Source organism: Podarcis tiliguerta, assembly GCF_965153285.1.
Source record: "Podarcis tiliguerta genome assembly, chromosome: 13".
NCBI classification, from domain to species: Eukaryota; Metazoa; Chordata; class Lepidosauria; order Squamata; family Lacertidae; genus Podarcis; species Podarcis tiliguerta.
In genome coordinates this window covers 22,184,030-22,209,539 of record NC_139546.1, presented here as the reverse complement: position 1 = coordinate 22,209,539, position 25,510 = coordinate 22,184,030, and the positions used below count along the sequence as shown (strand labels likewise).

The following is a 25,510-nucleotide window of genomic DNA, read 5'->3' as shown; positions in this document are numbered from 1 at the left end:
ACTTTGATGTGCTTTCGAGCTGCTAGGTTGGCAGGAGCAGGGACCAAGCAACGGGAGCTCACCCCATCGCAGGGATTCGAACCGCCAACGTTCTGATCAGCAAGTCCTAGGCTCTGTGGTTTAACCCACAGCGCCACCTGCGTCCCGATTTAGGCAATCAATACAATATGCTTTTCTTTACAGGGTGCACACTTCCAGTACCATTTTGCTTGTTTATTTGGTCAGGTCCTCTTCCGCCCTCCAGTTATATGCAAAACGTGTCCTTCTATCACTATAGATGTTCCCATTGTTGCTTGGGTCTTGCGAAAGTGGATTTGTGATTTCCACCATACAGACCAGAAATTTGTGTTGCTTAAACCGATTGCCAGCTTAGGACACTTTGCTGGAAACGGGAAATATGTAGTTTTCAGAGCAGAAAATCATGGATATTCGTAGCATTCCTACTCCCTTGCCATCACTGCCTGCCTCAAGCGATGCTGTCTCTCTGCATCACTCAGTGAATTCAACAAGATGTATGCATTGACCAAGCAATTGATCCCTCCCCACCCCCGCCGTACATTGTAACACAAGGAAATCAGAACTCAATAGATCTATAATGCATTTTCTAAATTCATCTTGCACTCCTCTTACTGTGATCGCTTTACTCCTGTGCTGGTCCCGGGGGGTTACCATGCGGCGTGGTTCGAGTCCAGTCTGAGGCAGTGGCGTAGCGTGGGGGATGCAGGGGGGGCCGGCCGCACCGGGCGCAACATCTGGGGGTTAGGGTTAGGGGGTGCAAATCCACAGGTTAGGGGGCGCAAATCCACGGGTTAGGGGGTGCAAATTACTTGCCTTGCCCCGGGTGCTGACAACCCACGCTACGCCACTGGTCTGAGGTCAAGGGTGTGGTATGGAGACTGTCTGTCAAGGCTGAAGCGGGGTCCAAGGCAAGGAGTCGGGTGTGGTCAGGAACTCTGGCAGAAGAGCAGGACAGGGTGCAGGCAGGAACAGGTAACCAACAATGTTGCTCCCACAACCTGGGACTGGGCTGACTGGCTTTTATCTGCCCCAAGGCATAGGGCGGTCCCGGACCACAGGTGACTCGCCTCTCCTGGCCTGGAGGCGAGCACTCCTCCTACGAGAACTTAGTTCCCTCCGCCTCTCTGCCCTGAGTCTCTGCAGCTCAGGAGAGGCTGAAGGGTTACTGGACCCAGAGGCAACCTCACCTTCCCCTGATGAGGCTGAGAGTGGAGCACCTGCAGGCAATGGGTCCTCGATCACCTCCGGAGCCAGAGCAGATTCAGCTGGTGTCTGCTCCTGAGGATCCAGCACAGGTGAGGACCCTTCAGGCTCAAACCCCAGCCCCAGCTCAGGTGGTCCTGGAGGCGGGGACTCCTGCGCAGGCTGGGATTCCTCAGGTTCAGCCTCTGAATCCGATTCCCAGGCCATCACAGCGCCTCTTCTTTAGCACTTAGGCCCGTCTACATGTTAGAAAGATCATACTGTAGACTGTAGGGGCACTCCCAAAGTTGTCACTATTTTTGAGTGGGATTCAGTCGCACACACTGGCAAATTTAGGTTGCAAAACCTGGCACTCTTGCTGAATAGAGAGAGAAGAGAAGAGTTTTGGATTTGATATCCCGCCTTTCACTCCCTTTAAGGAGTCTCAAAGCGGCTAACATTCTCCTCTCCCTTCCTCCCCCACAACAAACACTCTGTGAGGTGAGTGGGGCTGAGAGACTTCAGAGAAGTGTGACTAGCCCAAGGTCACCCAGCAGCTGCATGTGGAGGAGCGGAAACGCGAACCCGGTTCCCCAGATTACGAGACTACCGCTCTTAACCACTACACCACACTGGCTCTCATCACACTGAATAAACCTTTAAAAAGTCAGGGTGTGTGTGTGTGTGTGTGTGTGAACTTTTGCAATAAGGAAAGTGACAGGAAAATGCTCCAGAAAGTGTGCAATAACAACTGCTTGCATAATCTCAGAGAGGTACAGTTATCAGAGATCCCTAGGAAGAGGCCTTGGCTGTTAAGCCACTCAAGGAAATGTAGCTCAGGGAACTACAACTAACAACACTCAATACCCTTAACAAACTACAGTTCCCAGAATTCTTTGGGGGAAGCCATGATGTGTAGAAGTGATAGGGTTGCTAATACTCGGTTCCTATCTGCACAAGTTGGAAAGTCGGCAAATTTAATAAGGATTCATATGCCCCTACACCCCCAAATAAGATTTGGGCTACCCCATATAGCTCCAGGACTAGGGGAATGCTGAAGATACACAATGGTTTTCTGCAGGCAAAACTGATGATTTTACACAATTTAATGCTTTATGGCCCCAGGTGATAATTACAAGTAAGGAACTAGGGGTATGCTTCACACAGTATCCTTAATGATACAACTGAGAGCTGTATCATTAGTTGTATTCTAGAGAGTATGGGGCTGCATTTGGGCACAAGGTGCCGCCAAGGTCCGATGCCTCCTTGCAAATAATAACCGATAATAAAAACTGGGGCCTGAATGCATCAAAGTAAGCTTTGGAACACCCCAAAACATGTACGCACTCCTCCAAAAGAGCATGCCTTCCAAGATGGCATAGAAGCACATCCTGCCTAACACCTGGCGCATAAGACACTGTCAGGCTGTTGCACCCATGTAAATAGTCACCCAAATAGGTGAAGCTGAATAAGGAATTGGGACCTCTGTGCTCCAAACTAAGCTTTGCCCCCAACCACAAATTGTACCCCCACACCTCCAGGTTAGTGTTCTCTCTGTGGTGGCATAGAATTGCTTCTGGCTTGCAATTCCTTTTCACACTGGACACAACTCTCTTTTTGCTTTTACAAACGACCCACGACGCATAAGGGTTTTGTATTGGTTTTTCGGTTGTTGTTTTTTTTAAAAAAAAAGATAGAACGCTCAAAATCCCAAAATACAGTGGTACCTCGGGTTACATACGCTTCAGGTTACAGACTCCGCTAACCCAGAAATAGTACCTTGGGTTAAGAACTTTGCTTCAGGATGAGAACAGAAATCATGCAGCGGCGGCGCAGCGGCAGCAGGAGGCCCCATTAGCTAAAGTGGTGCTTCAGGTTAAGAACAGTTTCAGGTTAAGAATGGACCTCCAGAACGAATTAAGTTCTTAACCCGAGGTACCACTGTACAAAACTTCCCGACACGTGCGAAGCTCTGTTTCAGCATCAGCCTGTCTCCTTCTTTCCCATGGCTTTATCACGCTCCGATGTCTGAAACTTGATTTAGAAACTAGTGACAGGAAAATGTCCGTTTGCAAATGCAGGAATTTCACAGAGTCCGTTCCCAACGAACACACAGATGTTTCTGTCTCTCTACCTCTCTCTCCACCTTCCTTCTTTCCACCAAGCTGCCCCACTTCCTGAATTAGCATATCTTCTCCGGCTGTGTGGGGTTTAAGGGGTTTCTGGGTCCTTTCGGCGTCAAAAGCCCTAGGAGTCTTGCCCCTGTGGGCGCTCGTTTGTTGGTCACATTTGCCGTGTCCTTTTGGCTGCGTTCTGCTTCCCAAGGGATTAGTGTGCGCTTTGCGGCATTAGTGATCCATTTAGGTTTTAGGAAAAGGGGATTTGGCCATTCAGCATTTGGCTATTATTATGCTTAAATGTTTAACCACTGGTGTCCAGAAGAGGTGGGGTGGCATGTCAACACCAGCAGAGTAGCGAGAAGGAGTTGTGGGTGGCGGAAAAAGGGAGTGCCTTGGATGAGGCTCAATTCACTTATCTCTAATTTAATCTGAGGAGAGGTTAAGAGGAGGTCTCCTGGATTATAAAAGAGGACATATCTGGGGCTTTGGGGGAGGGATGTAGTTCAGAGGTAGGTGGTCTGCTTTTCAAGACCTTCTACCAGAGCTGGTTCAATCCCCAACATCTCCAGGTAGACAATATTGAGCTAGTCAGGGTTTCCCAAACTTGGGTCTCCAGCTGTTTTTGGACTACAACTCCCATCATCCCTAGCTAGCAGGTCAGGGATGATGGGAAATGTAGTTGGAAAACAGCTGGAGACCCAAGTTTGGGAAACACTGAGCTAGATTGAGCAATAGTTTGACTCAGTTTAAAGTAGCTCACCTATGCTCCTCTGTCTTAATATTTTAAGGCTACCCTCAGACAGAGGTATTGCAATGATCACTTGAGAGGAGGGAGAAATTAAATTCCGTTTGTATTTGTAGGCAAACCTACCTAATTCGCTGATATTATACACAAATCACAAGCATAGCCTTCTTCCAAATTCACTCTTATGAAATGCAGTTGTCCAGCCAAGTAGCGTGTATAAAAATACATATACTATGGTAAAGTGTGCATCTGTTAGTGAAAGTAACATGTAAAAGTACATTATATTAGGGGACATTGCTTTGCAAAAAGAAGAAGAAGTCTATATCAGGCAAAAATGCATAGAGATATGTGTACATTGGGATAAATTTGTCGGAAAAGGCTGAAGAATTTTCATGACTTTCCCCCTCTGAAAACTGATGTGGAGAGAGAGAGAGAGATTAACTCACAATTCTGCATTCCATCTTTCAGTGCATCCCGCAGGAAAACAAGGGTTTCGTTCTTGGAAAATACCTTTGTCAGTGCAAACCAGGTTTCTACAGGGCAAGCAGAACTTTCTCATCATCTAACAATGGTAGGTAGCAGCACTTATATGGCTTTTCGTGAACGCTCTTTCTTGCAAAACTCTGAATTGTGTTTGGAAATGTACTAGGAGGCAACATATGTCTTTCAGGACCGGTGTTATATGGCCTTGGCGGCCACTCCCAGTCACCAGTCTGGCTGCCGCGTTCCTCTCTTCTCCCAGAGTCTTACGCTGAGAGATCTCCCTTTTCCTGTCTCTCACACAGGCTCCTTCAAACTGTACATCCCCTTCATCTGCATGCAATTCTTACCCAAATACAGTAAGATAAAATAATAATAGACCTGATAAAAGAATGCAGAGAGAGAGAGAAAGATAAGAATGAGAACAGAGCAGGAAGAGAAAGACAGATAGATAAAGGTGACTGCCAACTATCCATTCGTCAGTTGTGCCAGCAAGTATTCCTCATAATAGTCCAATGTTCAATCCAAGGTGATATCCATTTATTCCTCGCCCTGCTGATGTTTCCTCAATGTTCAGTCCAGGCATCAGATACTCATTACTTTTCCTTCCCGTCCAAGAAGAACGAGAGATTTTCTGCCACTGTTTTCCATCCTTATCTCCTAGACAGACTTTTCCCCCATTTTCTAGATTTCCAATCTCTCTCCCCCCACACCCAAGTATTAAAGAAGGCATGGTTGCTTTTTCTCCTGGGAGCCTTCCAAACCACTATTTTTTAACACGCTTCCTTTTGTAATTCATTCTCCCTGCCTGCAGGAGAAAGCGCTTCCCGCTATGGAGCGACGGATTCTGAGAGCTTGCTGGAGTGCCTCCCGTGCCGCGAAGGATGTACGACCTGCACGGATGGCTCCCCTTGCCTGATCCAGGAAGATTGGTCCTTGCGGGCTGCCGTCTTGGCATTCCAGGCCTTCTGCATGCTGGCTGTTTTCTTCAGCATGCTGGTCTCCTACCACTTCCGGAAGAGCAAGGTAAGGGTAGGGATGGCCAGTGGGAAGAACTAGCTGGATTTGCACTTAAAGAGGCCCCGGACAGGAATAGGAGAGGGGCCAAAGCATTAGCTGTGTCTGGTTTACTTTGCCATAAAATAATAATAATAAAAAAATAAAATAATAATAATAATACAGTGGTACCTCTGGTTACAAACTTAATTTGTTCTGGAGCTCCGTTCATAACCTGAAACCATTCTTAAGCTGAGGTACCACTTTAGCTAATGGGGCCTCCCGCTGCCGCCGTGCAATTTCTGTTCTCATCCTGAGGTAAAGTTCTCAACCTGAAGTACTACTTCCGGGTTAGTGGAGTCTGTAACCCGAAGTGTTTGTAACCCAAGGTATTTGTAACCCGAGGTACCACTGTAATAATAATAATAATTTATATGCCACCCATCTGACTGGGTTGCCCCCCCGTATCAGAGACCAGGCTGAGGATTACAGCTCTGATGAGGAATGGTGGGAACCTCCCCCTCATCCTACTCCTGACCAGGATCCTGAAACTGCCCAGGAACAATGGAGCAGTATAGATTCAGAGACTTGGTTTGCCGAGGGACATAGTTTGGAAAGCAACAGCTGGGCAGAGCTGAGTGGGGAACAGCTAGGAGAAACAGAACAGGGAGAGAGAGAGATAACTGACTCCCCTTCACTGAAAAGTATCCAGCCTCTCTCTCCAAGGGCAAGGAGAGCTGATAAGGTTGCTACGCAGAAGGCTCAGTGGTCACGAGAGCAGGTTGCAAGAAGGGGGAAAGTGATGGAGACGGGGGGGGGGGGGAGTAGGAGGGAAGCTTAAATGGGAGCACCTTCACTCCGAGAATGGATGCTTTGTTCTTTTGCTGTGATCAGCAAAAGGGGCTCTTTTCGCTTTGTCCTGCTTTTATCAACAGCTGAAGGGGGTGGGGAGCCAAGCCCCTGGAGCCTGACACCCGGCCACTTTGGATGGCTTTCCAACAAACTAAACACAGTAAGACATCAAACAATAAAAACTTCCCTATAAAGGGCTGCCTTCAGATGTCTTCTAAAAGTCAGATAGTTGCTTATTTCCTTGATATCCGATGGGAGGGCACTCCACAGGGCGCGTGTCACCACCAAAAAGACCCTCTGCTTTTCCTCACCATCGTTATCCTGCTCAGCATCGTTCCCTAACTTGAACATTTGTGCTGTCTCCAAAGCCACCATCCTTGGTTGCCTTGGGTTGCTCCTCCTTTTACGTTCATCTCTCTTCCCCTAGAGGATTCGAGCTTCGGGAGTCATTCTTCTGGAGATGATACTCTTCGGCTCGCTCCTGCTCTACTTTCCTGTGAGTGTCTGGGTTCGGATACTTAATGGGTTGAGTTTAGGGTGGCTAGGGTGGAGCAGTTGTCATGAGTACTGGACTAGGCGATAGGGGAAACCAGGATTTAAATCCCAACTCGCCCATAAAGCTGACGGGGAGACCTTGGGCCGGTCACTCTGTCCCAGCCTCATATTCGTATAAACGAAATAAATAAATAAATAAATAAATAAATAAATAAATAAACTGCCCTCCACAAAAGGAAATGCATCATTGGAAACAGAGGACACAGCTTTGCATAACATTTGCACATACTTGTGTATGTTGCATGGTCCTACCTTGTGGACATGATTCTGGGACGGGCCTCGCATGCAGTCCTCCACCTCGTCCGCTGAAGAAGGGGAATCTGACGAGGCAGGTGAAGAGCTTTGCAGGGCCCTGAAACCCTACCCACTGACCACTGGAAATTCTCCCACCTCTTGCGATTTCCCTGGGTATCGCCTGCATGTGTTCAGACTGGGTTTTCTCAGTCTTGAGGACTAGAAACTTGCTGGGGTTTTCTCAACAAACCTGGGTTTCTCAAGCCATGGAGTTCTATGTCCCCCAAGCTGATTTCTGCACTTCATGGAATATAGGCATCCCCCGTCCCTTGGTGGCTATTTAGCCATGAAAAGCACAGCCTGCAGGTTGAGAAGTTTTATATTAACGCACAGAAACGGATTCTGGGAGCTAACAGCAAAGGATGGAGACTGTGAAAGCCCTCGGGGTATGTAACTAGCCAATACCAAAGAGAGCAAGCTGAGTCTGAGAGAGACTGAGCATGCCACCCTTATTTTCTCAGCTGGGGAGTGTATTCTTTGTCACTCTTGACCTGGTCCTCCTAACAGGTGAGGCCAGGGAACAATTTCCTCCACTGTTGCCCCTCTCTCCCCGAAGGGCCTCTTCCTGACCCAGTGGGGCCAGTTGTCATGTTCTTAATATTGGGTTTCTGGGGTTTTTTTAACATGATTTTTATTAAGTTTTCCATGTTTCATTACATTTCCATATCAAAAATAAAAAATCCATAACTTAAGACATTGCTGAAATAAAGCATCAACCTCCTTCCCTCCCTCTAACTGACTTCCACACAACTTTACCAATTTCTTCACATTTCTGTATCCACTTTTTTACCTTATGTCCATCTTTTAGCATTCACCTTCTTATATGTAAATCAGCTTCCTACATTGGAAGATTGGCAGATAAAGATGGTTGAATACATGGAGTTGGCAAAGCTGACGGGGAAGATCCAGAATCGGCGTGATGAACTGTTTCAAAAGGACTGGAGCAAATTTATACTCTATATGAAAGAAAATTGCAAACAGTTGAAAACGTTTGTAGGTTTGAGTTGAAATGTTGGGTAATGGGAAAATAAGGGTTTCCGGTTTTTCTAGAGACAGACATGCTGGGAGAGATCACCCAGGTAAATTTTGGCCCACCAGGAGAGCGGACCAAATGATCCAGTTCAATTCTTGCAACTCTCGCAAGAGAGACAGAACGTGAGACTCTTAACCTCAGGGTGACGGGTTCGATTCCCACATTGGGCAAAAAGATTCCTGCATTGCAGGGGGGGTTGGACTAGATGACGCTTGTGGTCCCTTCCAACTCTACAATTCTATGTTTCCACGAATTTCTGGCTAGAGGAGCCCTATGCAAAAAGCCAGTATGCTTTCGAATGTATGCATGTGGACCAGTGTTGCTTTGTTAAAAGGGTCCTCCTGATGTATATGCCATCCCTGGAATCTGCTTTTATACAGGTGTTTATCCTCTACTTCAAGCCGAGCATCTTCCGCTGCATTGTTCTGCGCTGGGTGCGCATGCTGGGTTTCGCCATTGTCTATGGAACCATCACCCTCAAACTGTACAGGTAGGATTACCTCGAGGGACGCTGGCCACGACTGGTGTTGTGCCTTTGTTTTCCAAAAGAGGGGGTTGCTTTGCAATATTCACTCTGATCCCCAGGGGCTTAAGAAAACAAAGGACCATAAAAAATTAGCATTTGGGGCCCAGACCCTTTTAGCCCAGCATATTGACTCTAGTCAGAGAGATCTGACTAATTCATATAGCTACACAGTGGATCTTTCTTGGCCTTTATACCACCTCGGCTTCCCCCAAAAGAATTCTGGGAATTGTGATTTGGCAAGAGTGCTGCAAATTCTGGTATGGCCCTGGCCTCCACATAGAACAGCAATTTCCAAAGTTCCCTGGGAATTACTATTAAACTAGGGTAAGGGTGCATATAGGTATAAAAGTGAATCAGGGCAATTTGCATTATCTGCTCCTCGTGGCTTGAGCCCGACTTTATCCTGCCTTTGCAACCCATTTGATGAATATTATATATGGGCCAACAAACTGATTGTGGATTTGGTGGTCAACCTTGCCCTCTCTCCTCATATGGGTTACCCATCTTTATTTTTATGCCCAAAATGTACATTTACTCAGTTAAACAGGTACTCATCTCCACCTGCTCCTTTTTTTAAAAAAGTGGGTTTTTCTTTTTTCTTTTTTTTAAAAAAGGGAAACTTTTAAAAAAGCAGCCTCAGGAAGGAGAGAGGAAACCAATTGATTCCCAGCCTATCAGTGCTGTATTTAACTAGCTTTTGCAACAAACAGGAAGGGTAAGCTCATCCCAGAAGAAGATTGCATGTCTAACCAAAAGCCAGCAAGTCTGCTTCTGAAGCAAACTCACCATTAAAAAGTATATACAACTGGATGCAATCTATGGGTTGTATGCAGTGGCAGCCATACTCAGAGTAGTTCCACTGAAAGCATTAGATGGGGAGGAAATGCCCTGGAAAGTGTGGGATGACATCTGCTTTGATGCAGCAGCGTCTAACCTCCCTGCAAACAAACTGGAACAAATGCCCATCAAATAACCAATGTTGTCTGATTTCCCTGTAAATCGGGATGATTCACTCAATAAGCAGGTTTGCCTGGAAGCACCCAGTGATCAATGTCGAAGGTGGTTTGGTTCCAACACTGGTCGGCTACGACTACTTCTTCCTTGAGCAACACCCTTTGTGTATATATATATCATCGTCACCTTCTTCTTCCTCAGAGCACTTCTCCCTTTCTACCCAACAGGGTCTTGAAGGTCTTTCTCTCCCGTACGGCCCAGCGAGTTCCTTACATGTCCAGCGGCCGGGTGCTGAAGATGCTGGCCTTGATTCTGCTCTTGGTGCTTTGGTTCTTAGCAGCCTGGACTGTTGGGATGCTGGAGAACATAGAAAAGAACATCCCACTGGTGGTCCGTTCCCAGACCACCAGGGGCCTCCAGTTTTACATCTGTGACCACGACCGCTGGGACTACATGATGGTTGTGGGTGAGGACCCCTAATCCGATGGCCTGAATTAATTAGCCTCTGGCTTCTCTGCCACTTGCAGGCTCCCCTTGGTCCGGTCCCGCTCTCTTTGGGGAGTCCCATAAGGTCTGCCAAGGTTCACTTCCTCCTGTGACAGTAGACCAAAACCAGGAAGCAAGCTGCCGCGATCATGAACGTTTGGCTTGCTTCTGCCAAGTCCCCTTCAGCATCAACAGCCTGGAATCATACATAACCTGTAGACTGAGCAGCTTTCCAGCCCTTATGGGGGTGGGGGTGGTTTCATCTTAGGAGACTATTTTCTTCACCCAGTAAAGGCATGCTGTCTCTAATGGGACGTGGGTGGCACTGTGGTCTAAATCACCGAGCCTCTTGGGCTTGCTGATCAGAAGGTCAGCGGTTTGAATCCCCACGACGGGGTGAGCTCCTGTTGCTTTGTCCCAGCTCCTACCAACCTAGCAGTTCGAAAGCACGCCAGTGCAAGTAGATAAATAGGTACTGCTGTGGCGGGAAGGTAAACAGCGTTTCCGTGCACTCTGGTTTCTGTCATGGTATTCCATTGTGCCAGAAGTGGTTTAGTCATGCTGGCCAAATGACCCAGATAGCTGTCTGTAGACAAACGCCGGCTCCCTCAGCCTGAAAGCGAGATGAGCCCTGCAACCCCATAGTCACCTTTGACTGGACTTAACCGTCCAGGGGTCCTTTGCCTTTATGTTTTTTTGCTGTCTCTCTAGCTAGGTTGGCATCCGTCCCTCAATGGATTTTAACATCAGTGATCAATTGCACATGTATGTGACATGTCTTTGTGGATCAATTTATATCAGCTGACATCACTTTAAAAAGATCTCTCTTCCTCACCCCACCCTCAGTGCTGTCTCTATTGTCCCATATTTAGTTTCTCCTCTCCATGATCCTAACCCCACTCTTTCCCTGCCCCAGATCCCACTTCTGTCTCATTCCAACCCAGTCCCTGCCCCTTCCAGTTCTCACTACCAGCCCCACACCATCAGCTTCCCCCCCAAAAAACTGTCACCCCCCCCACAACCTCCCAATAAATCACACATGCACAATAGATGGAATCAACTTCATGTTCGGTTGTCCAGCTGAGCGGATGTGCAGCAGGGCTAGGGAATGCAATGCGCTCCAGATACAGTCGTACTACAACTCCCATCAGCCCCTGTCAGCCTGGTCTGTGCCCAGTGATGATGGGAGTTGTAGTCCAACAGCAACTGGAGAGCCACCTCCGATGCGCAGGCATGTGTGGGGTCACAGACGGTGAGGAAACCGCAGAACCGACCCATCCTTAATTTGAGTGGGGCTTGCCCAGGCTGCATTTTAAGAGGCTGCTGAAAGGCTCTGGCGCCTGAATCGCTTATACGCCACATGGTGCACCTTGGGAGTCAGGTACCTCTGGGCATGCACAAAGTGCTCACTGCAGAACAATGAGTCACCGCTGTCTGCAGACGGGGGAAATAACCACAGGGGCGGGACGGGGCAGGAGGGACAGAAGAGGCAAGTGGCAAAGACCTTACCGCATGGAGAATGGTTCATTTTGCCTCCTCTTCCCTATCTCTCGCTGTGCAGCCGAGATGCTGTTCCTGTTCTGGGGGAGTTTTCTCTGCTATGCCACCCGGACAGTCCCTTCTGCTTTCCACGAGCCTCGCTACATGGGCATCGCTCTCCACAACGAACTGATAACTTCTGCTGCCTTTCACGTGGTCAGGTGAGAATCACAGAACTGGAAGGGATGCTGAGCAGATCCACATCATAAATTTAAAGCACATGGGCTTGCCATTCAAATAATTGTGGGAACTGTAGTTCTCCCCCCCCACCCCGAGAGCTACAATTCCCTTAGCAAACTAGAGTTCCCAGGATTCTTTGCAGCGGAGGGTTTGCATGTACTTTGAATGGGCACTGAACACACTTTAAATGCATGGTGTAGAAAACCATCTGCTGCAACCCCCCACTGCCTTGCTCAGGCGGGATCTGCAATGCAGGGTGCAAACCCAGATAAAGTGGGCTGTTTAGACCCTACTGCAACGCCAGACCCTACCAGTTCCTGAAGCACCTGATTTCTATGGTCAAACTGTTAGGAACTTTCTCAGGTTTTTCCCAAATCTGCTTCCCTGCAGTATCTGCCCTCACTGGCTGTACAAATTGCCATAGTAGTGGGACCCAGAGGAGTTCTGCTTTGAGAGGCAGAGACAGGCATGGACTTGGCATAGTGTAGGTGCTTTGAGCATGAGCTGAGAGCCGGGAAGTCCCAGGTTCAAAGCTTGCCTCTGCCAGGAGATCGGAAGATGGCCAATGGGCAAGGCAATCTCCTCTTAGCCCCAGCACACGACATCTGCAATTAGACTGATAGCCCCAATGCCTCAAGGATGGCCTCTCCCCATGTGAACCAGCCCAGACCCAGTGGTCATCATCGGGAGACGTTCTCCCTGTGCACCTTCTGTGGCAGTGCTGGAGGAGGGTGGCAACACAGGAACGGGGCCTTTTCCTTGGTGGCTCCCCACTCGGGGAATGCTTTCCCCTAGGGCGCTTCCTATGGCTCCATCTTTATCTTTCTTTTGGTGCCAGGCAAAACCTTTCCCTTTTATCTGGGCTTTTAGCCCCTAATTTGAAAGGTTTTGAGTACTGTACTCATGGCCTTTTAGTGGGGCAGGATCTAGAAGACCTGCCTGATTTGCAGAGAGAAGGGTGTGTGTGTGTTTAAAAAAAAGGTTTCTCTTGGTTGTGTTTGTTGTAACTGGCTAAAGTATCTATATTGTGCTTGAGTCACTTTTGTGATGAAAGCAGCTTAACGACGACAGCCTACCTTTCAGGATTGTGGCAAGTACTATGGAAGATACAGTCGTACTTTGGAAGTCGAACGGAATCAGTTCCGGAAGTCCGTTCAACTTCCAAAATGTTTGGAAACCAAAGCACGGCTTCCGATTGGCTGCAGGAAGCTCCTGCAGCCAATCAGAAGCCGCGGAAATCACATCAGACATTCAGGTTCCAAAGAACATTCGCAAACCGGAACACTCACTTCTGGGTTTGCAGTGTTCAGGAGCCAAAACATTCGACTTGCAAGGCGTTTGGGATCCACGGTATGAGTGCAATACATGCAAAGTACTGAGCGAAAGTAGAAAGCGCTAAAAGTTTGTCAAGGCTGCCACTAATTTCGGCAGGAGAGGATTCCAAAATTCAACTCAACACTGCTCTGTGTGTGCGTGTGTGTTATAAATGAGCCTGCCATCGTTCTAACAAAGAATGTATCACAGTTTAATTTTCCTATCCACCTTTTTCCTCTAATGCATTGCCACCCCATTTACTTCTGGCTTCAGGTTTTTCATGGTTCCTTCCTTGCACCCCGACTGGACACTTCTGCTGTTTTTTATTCATACGCATGTCACCACCACCATGACGCTTGCACTTCTTTTCATCCCAAAGGTATGAAAACTCCAGAATTGGTTACAAAACTGTGCAGAGGCAAGATACCTCTGAATACTAGCTGTTGGGGACAGACAAGGATGAGTAAGAACATAAGAAGAGCCCTGCAGGATCAGGCCCTTGCTCAATCTAAGTCCAGCATCCGCTTCTCACAATGGCCACCAAACAGCCATGAACTTCCTGCCCGCATGTGAACCTATGCAGCTGGCTGATTAAGGAAACAGAACATTACATTAGAATGGGCACGATAAAAGTTTATTGTACTGAAAACCAGCGGCGTAGCGTGGGGGGTGCAGGGGGGGCCGGCCGCACCGGGCGCAACATCTGGGGGGGGGCGCTTGCACTCGCAGCTCTCTGCCCCTACCTGGCTCACTCTCTCTCTCTCACTGCAGTGCTGGCTGTGCGAATCCGATCCGAGCCGCCGGGTCGCCGCCCACTGTGGAGGGGAGGGTGCCAGGCGTGCGGTGCGGTGCGGTGCGGAGAGAGCGCGAGGGACTATCTGGGGGAGGGACAGTGCAGCGGGGGGGGGGGGCAAATTACTTGCCTTGCCCCGGGTGCTGACAACCAACACTATGCCACTGCTGAAAACATATACCTCTCTTGGCTTCACAAAATAAAACTCTGAACTGGTGATCTCTATGGTCCCAGGCAGAGGGACCTTTTTACTCACACAGGGCTTTGGGGGGACGGACGGACTTGTGTTTCCACTGCCTGGGTCTCTCAGCTTTAAGTTTCAAACTGTGCTTTCATTTCGTTCCAAGGTTTTTAGAAAATAAATTTGTTGCCCTTTTTACTGTTTCACAGAACCATAGAATTGTGGCATCGGAAGGGACCCTTAGGATCACCTAGCCTAGCCATAGGCAAACTCGGCCCTCCAGATGTTTTGGGACTACAACTCCCATCATCCCTAGCTAACAGGACCAATGGTCAGGGATGATGGGAATTGTAGTCCAAAACATTTGGAGGGCTGAAGGTTGCCTATGCCTGATCTAGCCCAAATGCAGGAATATGCAGTTGTCCCAAACAGGGATCGAACCTGCAACCTTGGCATGTCCCGCGGAAGACCTTAAGGTCCACAAATGACAACACCTTGGAGGTCCCAAGGCGCAAGATGGTTAGATTGGTCTCAACTAGGGCCAGGGTCTTTTCAGTACTGGCCCCAACTTGGTGGAACGCTCTGTCACAAGAGACTAGGGCCCTGCGGGACTTGATATCTTTCCGCAGGGCCTGCAAGACAGAGCTGTTCCGCCTGGCCTTTGGTTTGGACTCAGTCTGACTCTTATGTCTTCCCTCCCCTTATGGTTTTAATTTATGGGCTACTTTTAAAATGAGGCTGCTTTTTAAATTGCATTTTAACCTGCATTTTAAATTTGGGGTTTTTTTGCCCCCCCCCCATTATGTTTCCATTGTAATTTTGCTGGTGTTAGCCACCCTGAGCCTGGCTTTGGCAGGGTATAAATAAAATTATTATTTATTATTATTATTATTATTATTAACACCACACTCTTAAGACGACTGAGCTATCCAAGCATACCATGCTGTTTTGACTTGTTTTGCAGGGCACGCAGAGAACGCCTGTTATGAGGCAGCTCTGTAAACATAGTTAGTAAATGAGCTGGGGGAGCATAGTGCAAAGGCAGCCTTAAGATGCAGATGGCCCTAAGTCTGGAAAGAGAGGCATTTTTATGTCATCAGTCTCTGAGCTTTTTGGGAAGCAGCAAGCTTGAAACAGGAAGATTGGCAGTGTACTGCTGACAGAGATTCAGCAACCCATGTCTTTCCTCCCACAGTTCCTGCATGCAGGGTCGCCCTTGCGGGAGGAAATTGCTGCCGAGGTGTACGAGGACGAGCTGGACCTGAGGCGATCGGGCTCCTACCTGAACAGCAGCATCACGTCAGCCTGGAGCGAGCACAGCCTCGACCCCGATGACATTCGGGTGGGTGGAACACTCAGGACCTTCTTTTGACGCTAGCTATGCCAGAAACTGTGCAGAGTAAGAGTTGCCTTTTGCAGTCTTTCTCCTGAAGCAAACCAAATCCATACCACACAACCCAAAAGTCCAGGAAAGCTACGGGGTGGAGGTCAATATTTCCAGGCAATCTAGCTGCCTTTCTTCTCAACCTAGGGTTTTGGTTGTGGGGAACAAATTGGGAGCGGTGAGGGTGGTGATGAAGCACGGACCCGGTGCACGTGTACGGCAGACAGACTTACTTTGTGCTTGTGCACTTTTCCAAGCAAAATTCAAAGTGTTGGTGCTGACCTTTAAAGCCCTAAACAGCCTCGGCCCAGTATACCTGAAGGAGCATCTCCACCCCCGTCGTTCAGCCCAGACACTGAGATCCAGCGCCGAGGGCCTTTTGGCAGTTCCCTCCCTGCGAGAAGTTGAGGTTACAGGGAAGAAGGCAGAGGGCCTTCTCGGTAGTGGCACCCGCCCTGTGGAATGCCCTCCTATCAGATGTCAAGGAAATAATAAACTCTCTGACTTTTAGAAGATATCTGAAGGCAGCCCTGTTTAGGGAAGTTTTTAAAGACTGATGTCTTAAATGTATTTTTAATATTTTGTTGGAAGCCGCCCAGAGTGGCTGGGGAAACCCAACCAGATGGCAGGGGTAGAAATAAATAAATAAATAAATAAATAAATAATAAAAATTGCACACCGATAACATCCCATCTGTGCCATCCATCCCTTACCACTCCATTCATGTTCACGTATGAATGGATGCGCATTCATGCAAACATTCAGTGCCTGGGAATGGGGCAGGCAAGCCTGAGATGCTTACCTTCCATTCCTTGCTATGGGTCAACCATACGTGTCGAGGCCACATGGGAGAACTGAAAACCTCACTGTGGTCTGCCCCACCCAGCTAAAGGCTTCTGCCAACAGTGCTTCCTTGCCTCCTTTCCCATGCCACAACTGGCCCCCGGTGGAACAAAATGGCAGCATGGAATGGGCCTTAACCCTTAATACTAGCTATTTCCAGTCAGTGCTTTTGGTTTCAAGGGGGTACTCAAGAACATGCAGTACTGGCACCTCTTTTTTGTTGTTAAAAAGTGTGGCACTTACTGTAGTGACTTCATGGTGAGTCCTGGCACCTATTTTTCTAGAAAAAAGGCACTGCTACCGGTGATCCTAAGGATAGGGGGCCCGGGACCCTCCAGGTGCCACTGGACTCCCAATGCCCATCAGCCACAGCCAGGGATGATGGGAGTCGTAATCCAGCAAAACCCGGAGGGCTCGCAGGTTTTGCTCAAGGAACAGAAGGCCTTGCGTTTATAAAACCCCACGGTGTTGTCGTTGAGCCCCTACGATGACACAACTGTTGCCATTAGGCTTTTGACTGAATAAGGGTTTTCTTTTTGTCTTCCCTCTCCCCCCCCCCTTTTGTGTCTGTGTCCACCCGCTTCACCGCCACCGCCACCCCCATCCCCGCTACACATAACATGTAGGATGAACTGAAAAAGCTTTACACGCAACTTGAGGTTCACAAGACCAAGAAGATGACGGCCAACAACCCTCATCTTCAGAAGAAGAGAAGCTCCAAGCGGGGCCTGGGCCGCTCCCTCATGAGGCGCATCACCGAGATCCCCGAGTCGATGTCCCGGCAGCACAGCAAAGAGGAGAAAGACGGGTCTGTGGGGGGAGGGAGCCGCTCCGCGTCCTACAAGCGCAGGGCCTTGGATTCCGGCAGCTCGAGCATGAAACTGAAAGAGGACTCCTCTTCCAGACACAAGGCGGCCTCCTCGCTGAAGAAGTCCCACAGCACTTACGAGCACGTGAGGGATGCCAAGGAGAACAGCTTACCAGCCAGGCACGACAGCTGCAAAGAAGCTCCTTTGCTAGACTCGCTGATGAGGAAAAAGCTAGCCAAGAAAGCCTCGGAGAGGTCCAACAGCGACTCTCTCGACGACTCGGCCCCTCTGGTCTACAAGTCGGCCAGCGCTCACAACCTGACGGCGGATAAGAAGCCTCTGCATCCCAGGCCTTCCCCTCTGCAGAAATCCCTCAGCGTCGTCACCAGCGCCAAAGAGAAAGCCTTGCTCCTCACCAGCAGGGCCTACTTGGAAGACGGCAGTAAGCTGGCCCAAGACAAAGGGAGCAGAGCAGCTGTGGAAAGTGACTCTGCAATGGAAAGTGACGTCTCCGGGCACACAGAGGTTACTGACGTGGCCTCGGAGGTGGCAGCGAAACAGCTCCAGAGGGACGATACCTCAGAGGGAACTGTGAGCTCCCTCCTAGAAGACGGCAGCTCCAGCAGAGAAGCTGCGACGGCCCCCTCAACGCCCTCGGAAAGCAGATCCCAAAAGCATGTCACATACGCGTCCATCAGGAGCATCAGCGTCAACACTTCTGATTTGCTTGGGAAGAGGCACCCGATCAGCAAGAAGATACCCCCCGAACCACCTGTCAGGCAGCAAAGTTTGGCTCACAGCCTCAAAAGAAAAGACTCTGCTCCTCAGGATGGCCTGGATCAAATGAAACCTTCCTCTGAGCCCTGCCCAGGTGATCTCAAAGACAGACCCGTGCTGGCAAACATATGTCCATGGGAAACGGAGGAGCCTCTGTCAAAGGCTGAGACAGAAAGGACTAGGCAGGCTGAAGGCGCTGTGCCACTTTCTTCCCCGGTGGCGCTAAACAGGCTGGCCTCCATGGCTGCAGAAGTCTGCCCTTGGGAAGTCATGGAAGTGCCCGTCCCGAGCAAAAAGGACTCTGAGACAAGCGAGTCAGACAGCCAGAAGAGTTCTCCTGAGAAACAGCCCCAAACATCCATTTCCAAAAGCTCCATGAAAGGCTTAGGCATGGCCATCAAAGCGTTCAACCGGTCGAGGATAAAGACAAGCATAAGGGCAAGGAAGGATGCTGAAGAAAGCCAGAAGAAAAATGAGAAGGATGCCAATGGAAAGAGCGAGAAGCCCAAGCTGGCAGCGACAGCCTCAGTGTCTGCCGGAGGAGGGTCACCAAGGAAACAGGTGATTGCAGAGACCAGGGCAAAGGTAGTCAGCAAGCAAGCAACTATCTGTCCTTGGGACGAGAAAGAGGAGGAGGAAGAGGCCCTTCCGAGCACTAAGAATAGTCCGAGCAAAGCGCTGGAGGTCTGTCCTTGGGAAGTCAGCACAGAAGCAATAGGTTCCCAAGGTGCTGGAGAGATGCACCCTAGTAGGCTGGAAAGAAGCAAGAGCCAACGGGAATCTGTGTGCCCCTGGGAGAGTGTGGAGGAGGATCAAAAGCAAGAGGGCATAACTGCTACCACTCCCTCTCTAGTGGTTTCCAAGGCAGACAGCAAAAAGGCAGAGGCGTGTCCTTGGGAAGTGGCTGAGATCCCAGCCAGCACGAAAACCGACCAACCATCCTGGGGAACCAGCAGTGCCTTGACAGAGGACAAGGCAGTAACAGAGGGCAGAGGGAAGCCTTCTGATGGGCCCAGGAAAGGAACATCTTCAAGAGAGGCTCTTCCAATTGAGAAGGTGAGTGGCCAGGCTGATTCCAGAGATATCAAGGAGCCCTCTCTGGGAACAGAGATTCAGAAGAGCCTGGACCTGTCCAAGGGAGACCGAAAGAAACCCGGGAGCGTTGGGAGCAGGAGGGCACAGGTTAGTCCTTGGGAATCTGAGGAGGTCGACATGAGTGTTAAAACACAGATCTGCCCTTGGGAAATGGAAGAACTTCCATCAAAGATAAAGACATCTCAGGAGGACAACGAAGGATCCTCCAAAGAGACAAAGAGCACCAACCTGCTAAGACCAGCAGGAGGGAAAGAAGCCAGCCACCAAGAAGACTCAGTTTGCCCCTGGGAGGCCATGGAATTGCCAGGGGGGAAAGATGCTCAACATGGAGCAACTCTGAGGAAATCTGACAGCAGAGCAGACGTCAAAGCGGCAATATGCCCTTGGGAGATGAGCGATGCAGCATCGGAGAAAGTGTGTGGAGTTTCAGGGGAAGGCTCCAAAGGGACTGAAGGCAAAAAGATCAAAAGTCCATTGTCCAAAAACAGGAAACTGGAGAGAGACAGCAGCCATCAAATCGCTGTTTGCCCTTGGGAGGATGCAGGTGCTGAAGGCTCTTCTACAAAACCTGCCACCCAACCACAAGAACCGCCCAAAGCAGCTTTGAAGGCATCAAGCAGTGGGGAAGGTAAAAAACTGGAGGTCTGCCCTTGGGAAAGTGATGCCGCTGCAGTGTGTCCCTGGGAAGCAGCTGCACCTTCGTTAGAAAAAGGACCGAACTGGCCTAAGGGAGAACCTTCCAGGGGCATTATATTGCAAGCACCACATCCCCTTAAAACACCAGAGGACAACATACAGCGTGGCTCTGTCTGTCCCTGGGAGGACGTGGAATTGGAGGGTACTTTGCTAAAGCCCTGTGCAAAGGCTTTAGACCCAAGTAACGTCAGCTCAAAAAAGCCTGATAGCTTCCAGAGCAAAAAGGCAGAGATTGCTCCCTGGGAAGCACAAGAGGCAGAAGCAGGTATTAGAACAGCAAGCACAGTCTCCAAAGAGGAGAAAACAGGACCTAGAGATGCAGCACCAGAGAAGGGAAGCAGCGGGACTAGAGAGCCAGTCTGCCCATGGGAGAGCACAGGTAGGGAGGATTCACTTATCCAACCGAAGCTCAAGAGCCCGGATCTGTCGAAAGGCAGCTTGAAATTGGACCGTGTGGAAAGCCAAAAGGCAGAAATTTGTCCGTGGGAAATTGAAAGCACCGACGTTGGTGCTAAAGCAGAAATCTGCCCCTGGGAAGTGCCTCCAGCTCAGTCAGAAAGAAGGTCCTCAAAGCAAGATGCCAATGGGGCAGCAAAGGTGGTTGGAGACGCCACGTCTAAACCTCTGGAGAAGGCAAGCAGTCCACGAGAATCTATCTGCCCTTGGGAGACCATGGACACCGATGACCAGTCAACCAGGCGCAGTGCTAAGAGTCCAGGCCCATCTAAAGCCGGCTCTAAAAAATCCATTAGCGTTGAAAGCCTTAAGGTGGAGGTGTGTCCCTGGGAAAGTCAAGAAGCAGAACCCAGCCCTAAGGCAGATGTGTGCCCGTGGGAGATGCCTTCAAGTCCGGTAGGCAAGAGGCCATCACCAGAGGGTGCTGGGGCTCGTGAGAGCCAGAGGGCTGCCCCGCTGAACCAAGTAGGTGCTTCTAAAACAACAGAGGTGAGAAGCGCTCGAGAGTCTGCCTGCCCCTGGGACAGCGCAGAAGCACCCGGTGAACTCTCTGCTCAACCTGAAGGATCCAAAGTCCCTACCAAGAAATCAGACAGTGTTGAGAGCTTAAAGGCAGAGGTCTGTCCTTGGGAAGTAGCTGAAGGAAGTGCGGTGGGGAAGGAGGAGGAGGGTGGGGTCGCCAAAGGGAAAGACAGCAGCAGGAGCCCCTCCCCACGGGTTTTATGGAAGCCAATGGAGGAGCTAAGCAGCTCGCGAGAGGACATCTGTCCATGGGAGAGCATGGAACTTGATGAACCTTCAGGAAGGTCCGGAGGCCAAAGCCCAGCCCTATCCAAAGCTGGATCAAGGAAATCAGACAGCGCTGAAAGTCTACGGGCCGAGGTTTGTCCATGGGAGATGGAGGAAGAGGAAGCAAGTAGTACGGTGGACATTTGCCCATGGTCTGTAGCCACAGCCCCATTTGAAAAAGGGAAGGGAAGGGGGAGCCCACTTGAAGCTTCCCAGGGGAAGAAAGGCAAGGCACAAAGAAGTCCAGACTCAAAGAAAGCTGGAGGAGAAACATTTAAGAAGATAGAGAAGTCAAAAAGCCACCAGGAGTATGGTGCCACCCGGGAGAGTATGGACTTTGAGAAACCACCTGCCAAAAGCACCCGAAGTCTAGATCTGTTGCAGGTCAGGACAGAAGTAACCAGCCCTCAAGAATCCATCTGCCCTTGGGAGAGCGTGGAACTGTCCAGCAGCAGAAGTCCAGACCTGTCCCGAGCTAGCTCAAAGAAATCAAGCAGCGCCGAAAGCTTGAGGGCAGAGGTGTGTCCTTGGGAATTTGAGGACGAGGAGTCTAGTGGCAAGACTGAGATGTTCCCCGTGAAAACGCCGCCAGCGCCAGTCGCCAGAGGGGCATCAATGCAAGATACAAAGGGAGTGTCAATGGCCAAAGCGCTGACCGCTCCAGGTTTGAAGACAGCTGGGGGAGAAATTGCCTCTAAGAAGATAGAGAAGACTCAAAGCCATCAAGGGTTTTCTCACCCCCAGAAAACTGGCGACGAATTCTCAGTAAAAGGGAGTAAAAGTCTAGATCTGTCCAAGGTTGGCTCCATGAAATCAGAGAGTGTTGAAAGTCTAAAAGCTGAGGTTTGCCCATGGGAGACCCAGGAATTCGGATCTCCTGCCCAGGTTGAAGTGTGCCCATGGGACCTGGCTGGAGCGCTGTTCGAGAAAGGGACATTGAGTAAAGATGTGGGTGCCGTTTCAAAGGAGGGTATAACAGCAGGTTCAAAAGGCCCTGAAAAACCACCAAAACCTCTGCAGAAAGGGACAAGCGTTCGAGAAAACATCTGTCCATGGGAGAGCACGGACGCTGCGGAAGTCTCGATCGCAAGTGCTCCTGCCACCGTCGCCTCCAAGAAGCCCGGCAGCACCGAAAGCATGAAGACAGAGGTCTGCCCTTGGGAAACAGATCAGCCGGAAGCATCCGCTAAAGAGGACGTTTGCCCATGGGAAACAGGAACGCTGTTGCCTGCTAAAAATGAAAGACCCACGACACACACCGGTGGGACGGAGAAGGCCAGCGTGAAGAGCTCCCAGAGCAAAGAGGCTGGTCTGGCTGGACACAAGCCTTTGTGTCGCAGTCTTCCGCCCCAAGGTCTAAGCAAAGGCAGCAGCCCATTTGTGGATACACCAGCGAGATGCCAAGGTGACCGCCCTGTGGCTGATGTCTGCCCTTGGGAAGCAGAGGGGGACTCTGTATTGACTGGGGGAGAGACTGCTGAAATCAGCAAAAGCTTATCTGAGGTGTGTCCCTGGGATGAGCCCAGCCCTGCTGCCGCTACCGCCACTTCAATGAAAAGCAAAGAAGGGAAGGAGCCTGGGGCGGGCGAGGCAGAGGGTCCCCCCAGCAAAGCCAAATCAGACATCTGTCCCTGGGACTGTGACTGAACCTGACGCAGCCGAGGACTCGCTTAGGGAGAAAAATCTTCTTGAGAAAGGACTGCCCGTGCAGCCGCAAAATGGCTCAAGTCAGCCGGCTGCCCGGATTTGAAAACAAAAGACTTCTGCCAGCTCTGGTGATGCTGCTGACCACATTTGATAAGGGAAATGCACTATGCTTGGGCATTACCAGGCTGGCGGACTGCTGTTCGTTAGAGAAAAGTTGTACCTTCCTGCCTTCATTTGCAGAAAACCCAAGCTAGCTGCTAAAGTCTGCACGTTCCGTTCTGTGTGTGTAGCGTGTAGAACCCAGCCTTGCCTTGACGTCCCCCCAGGTGTTTCCAGACCACCCACTCCTGATGTCTGCAGACAACACCACCTGGATAACATGCTCACATTAAACAAGTAAATTAATAAGAGGGGCTTTGAGCAAGCTTGAACAACATCAAATCACAAGGGAACTGGGAACTATTCGACAGAGAGACTTGCATAAATTACATAGGTTTCTTTCCTGGGTTTTCTTTTAGAACTTTGATCTGAACTAGGTGGCTTAACAGGTTGGGAACAAGAACAAATGTAGTTCATTGTGGCTGATGAACGACTGGGTAATGAATCCCGAAAGTGTTACTTATTGTTTCAAGTAATGAGCGCACCTTCTGTATTCCCTTTGCAAGGGAAAGGGGATAATTGTGCTCAGGATAATCTTCCCGTTTTATTCCAAACCTCATACCTGCTCTTCTCTATTTATCGCAGTAGTGGAGAACCGTTGGCCCTTCTGGTTGCTGTTGGACTACAACTCCCATCATCCCTGATCATTAGCCATGCTGGTTGGGGCTGATGGGAGTTGTAGCCCAGCGACACCTGGAGGGCCACTGGTTCCCAACTGCTGATTTATCAGAATTGGGGCCAGCCCTATCATTAGGTAAAATAAGGCAGCTGCCTTACATTGGGCATCATGAAGGCGCAACAAAAAGTTTATTCTTTGCTATTATTGCATTTGCCGCAAGGAGAGAAGAGGCGTTCACAGTATGTTCTGTCTCAGGTGCCAAAATAACTTGGCTGATCTTGGGTACTACACTATGCACCTTGATTTGGGGTGGGGCCCAACATTTGCTGCTCCAGCTCAGGCAGCAAAGCTTCTCAAGTTGGACCTGCTCCCAGACCCACATAAGGTTAACGTTTTGTTTTTTAATGCCCCCAAAGGTATCTGAATGTTAACGTTTGGTTACCAGTCGCTCCGCAAGTCATCCCTTTGCTCCACGCCCAGATGTTTTCACATATCTTTTGGGAGGACTTGCCATGAGCAGTTTTAATAAATGGCTGACACAAAGGAAGCCTTAATGTTTGCCTGAAGCGGGGAATCTCAGAATTTCCCCAGGGATTAAGCCTGGGACTTTCCAGCCCTGCTGGATTGGACAAAAAGCCCACCTACCAGCTCAGCATCCTATTCTCACAGTGGCCAGCCAGGTGCCTATCTACAGGAAGCCTGGAAACATGCTGCCTTTTCCTGCTCTGGGCCAGGCGAGTCTTTCTGTTTGCCAGCATGAACCGAGTGTGCACAGTGAAGCACACACAAGACTTCCCTGCAACTGCCTATTGCAGAGGAGTGGCAGCTAAGCTGTAACTCCTACAAAGTTTGTTCATTGTTACTTGGCTACCGAAGGGAGGGGGCTAACCCTTCCTTCCTGCCTCTGCTGACCCTTAGTGTTTGAATAACAGTAGTCTTTTGCCCTTTCTTCTTAAATTGTGTGCCAGACTTTGACCTGCTTATCCCCCCCCCCCAAATGAAACTCAGGAAGTAGCTTTAGGTTCAATACTAGGACGAGCTGCTAATCAGCACTATGGCAGTCAGTAGGCTTCCACCTTGTCCTTTGGGGCATGCATGGTGGCATGGACAGAAATGACCCAATCCAAGAGTCACTGCAGGAGAGAAAAAATATCTTGGTGTGGCATCACATGCTGCATAAAGCAACCTCCATATGGTGGTTGTAGCTCGGCAATTGAGCCCTCAATTTATGGGCAAAGTATCTTTAGGTTGGACCCCTGCCCGAAAGACAGAGAGACACAGACAGTCACTGGCCAGTTTTGTTGGAGACACACTTTTAGGGGGAAAAAAATTGCGCAGCCTCAAAGAATATCCTCCATATTCCTTAATGAGTCTCTGGTCTGACTGCCTTAGTTAGAGGCAAGCAAACCCAAGACAGTGACCGACACTGAGATGGAACATGCAGCGTCCCTCCAAAAGTAGGTAACTCTACTGTGTCTCTGCAACTGTGAGTGACCGGATCACTCAACCAACCCGAGAGGCAGCAGAATTACACCAAAGAGACCAAGTGGGAAAGAGGCATGGCCAGAGTAGTGAATCACAGAAACACAACGGGCAGGCAGCCTCCTCTGAGGACGGACACCTTGGGCTCAAAGGAGCCTTTTGTTATTTCTCATGGCACACTGCTGCCATGCCCTGGGGCCATCCTTTCTGGAACAGCCAACCTGGGGAGCTTGCAGTGCAATTTTCTTTGGAGGCCCCTCTCTATTCCCAGTTCCTTTGCCCTGCAAGGCAAGGCTGCTCTCTACAAAACTTCACTGGGCCTAAGTCCCTCCTTTCTGGTCCAGAGCCAACTGGGTTTGCTGGCCCAGTACATGGAAGTGCGCAACAGGAATGGAGGCATCTCAGCACAACATGGCAGCCCTATGGGGATAGCCTATTCAAACTCAGCATCCCAGGAAGCATTGCCTACAGGAGATTCCATCCCAGCTGCCATTGTGCATAAGAAA

The 25,510-nt window shown here is 49.7% G+C and overlaps 1 protein-coding gene across 1 annotated transcript in view; it reads left to right on the top strand.

The window, feature by feature from the left end:
- The window catches only part of GPR179 (G protein-coupled receptor 179), a 45,535-nt gene extending 20,765 nt beyond the window's left edge, over positions 1-24,770 (top strand). The window contains exons 3-11 of the mRNA XM_083408469.1: positions 4,534-4,636; positions 5,360-5,571; positions 6,821-6,889; positions 8,656-8,765; positions 9,983-10,221; positions 11,803-11,941; positions 13,548-13,653; positions 15,444-15,590; positions 17,102-24,770. Coding sequence (XP_083264595.1) covers positions 4,534-4,636; positions 5,360-5,571; positions 6,821-6,889; positions 8,656-8,765; positions 9,983-10,221; positions 11,803-11,941; positions 13,548-13,653; positions 15,444-15,590; positions 17,102-22,744 — 6,768 coding nt within the window. The 3' untranslated portion in view covers positions 22,745-24,770. The remainder of the gene's footprint in view (positions 1-4,533; positions 4,637-5,359; positions 5,572-6,820; positions 6,890-8,655; positions 8,766-9,982; positions 10,222-11,802; positions 11,942-13,547; positions 13,654-15,443; positions 15,591-17,101) is intronic.
- Positions 24,771-25,510: the final 740 nt, after the last annotated feature.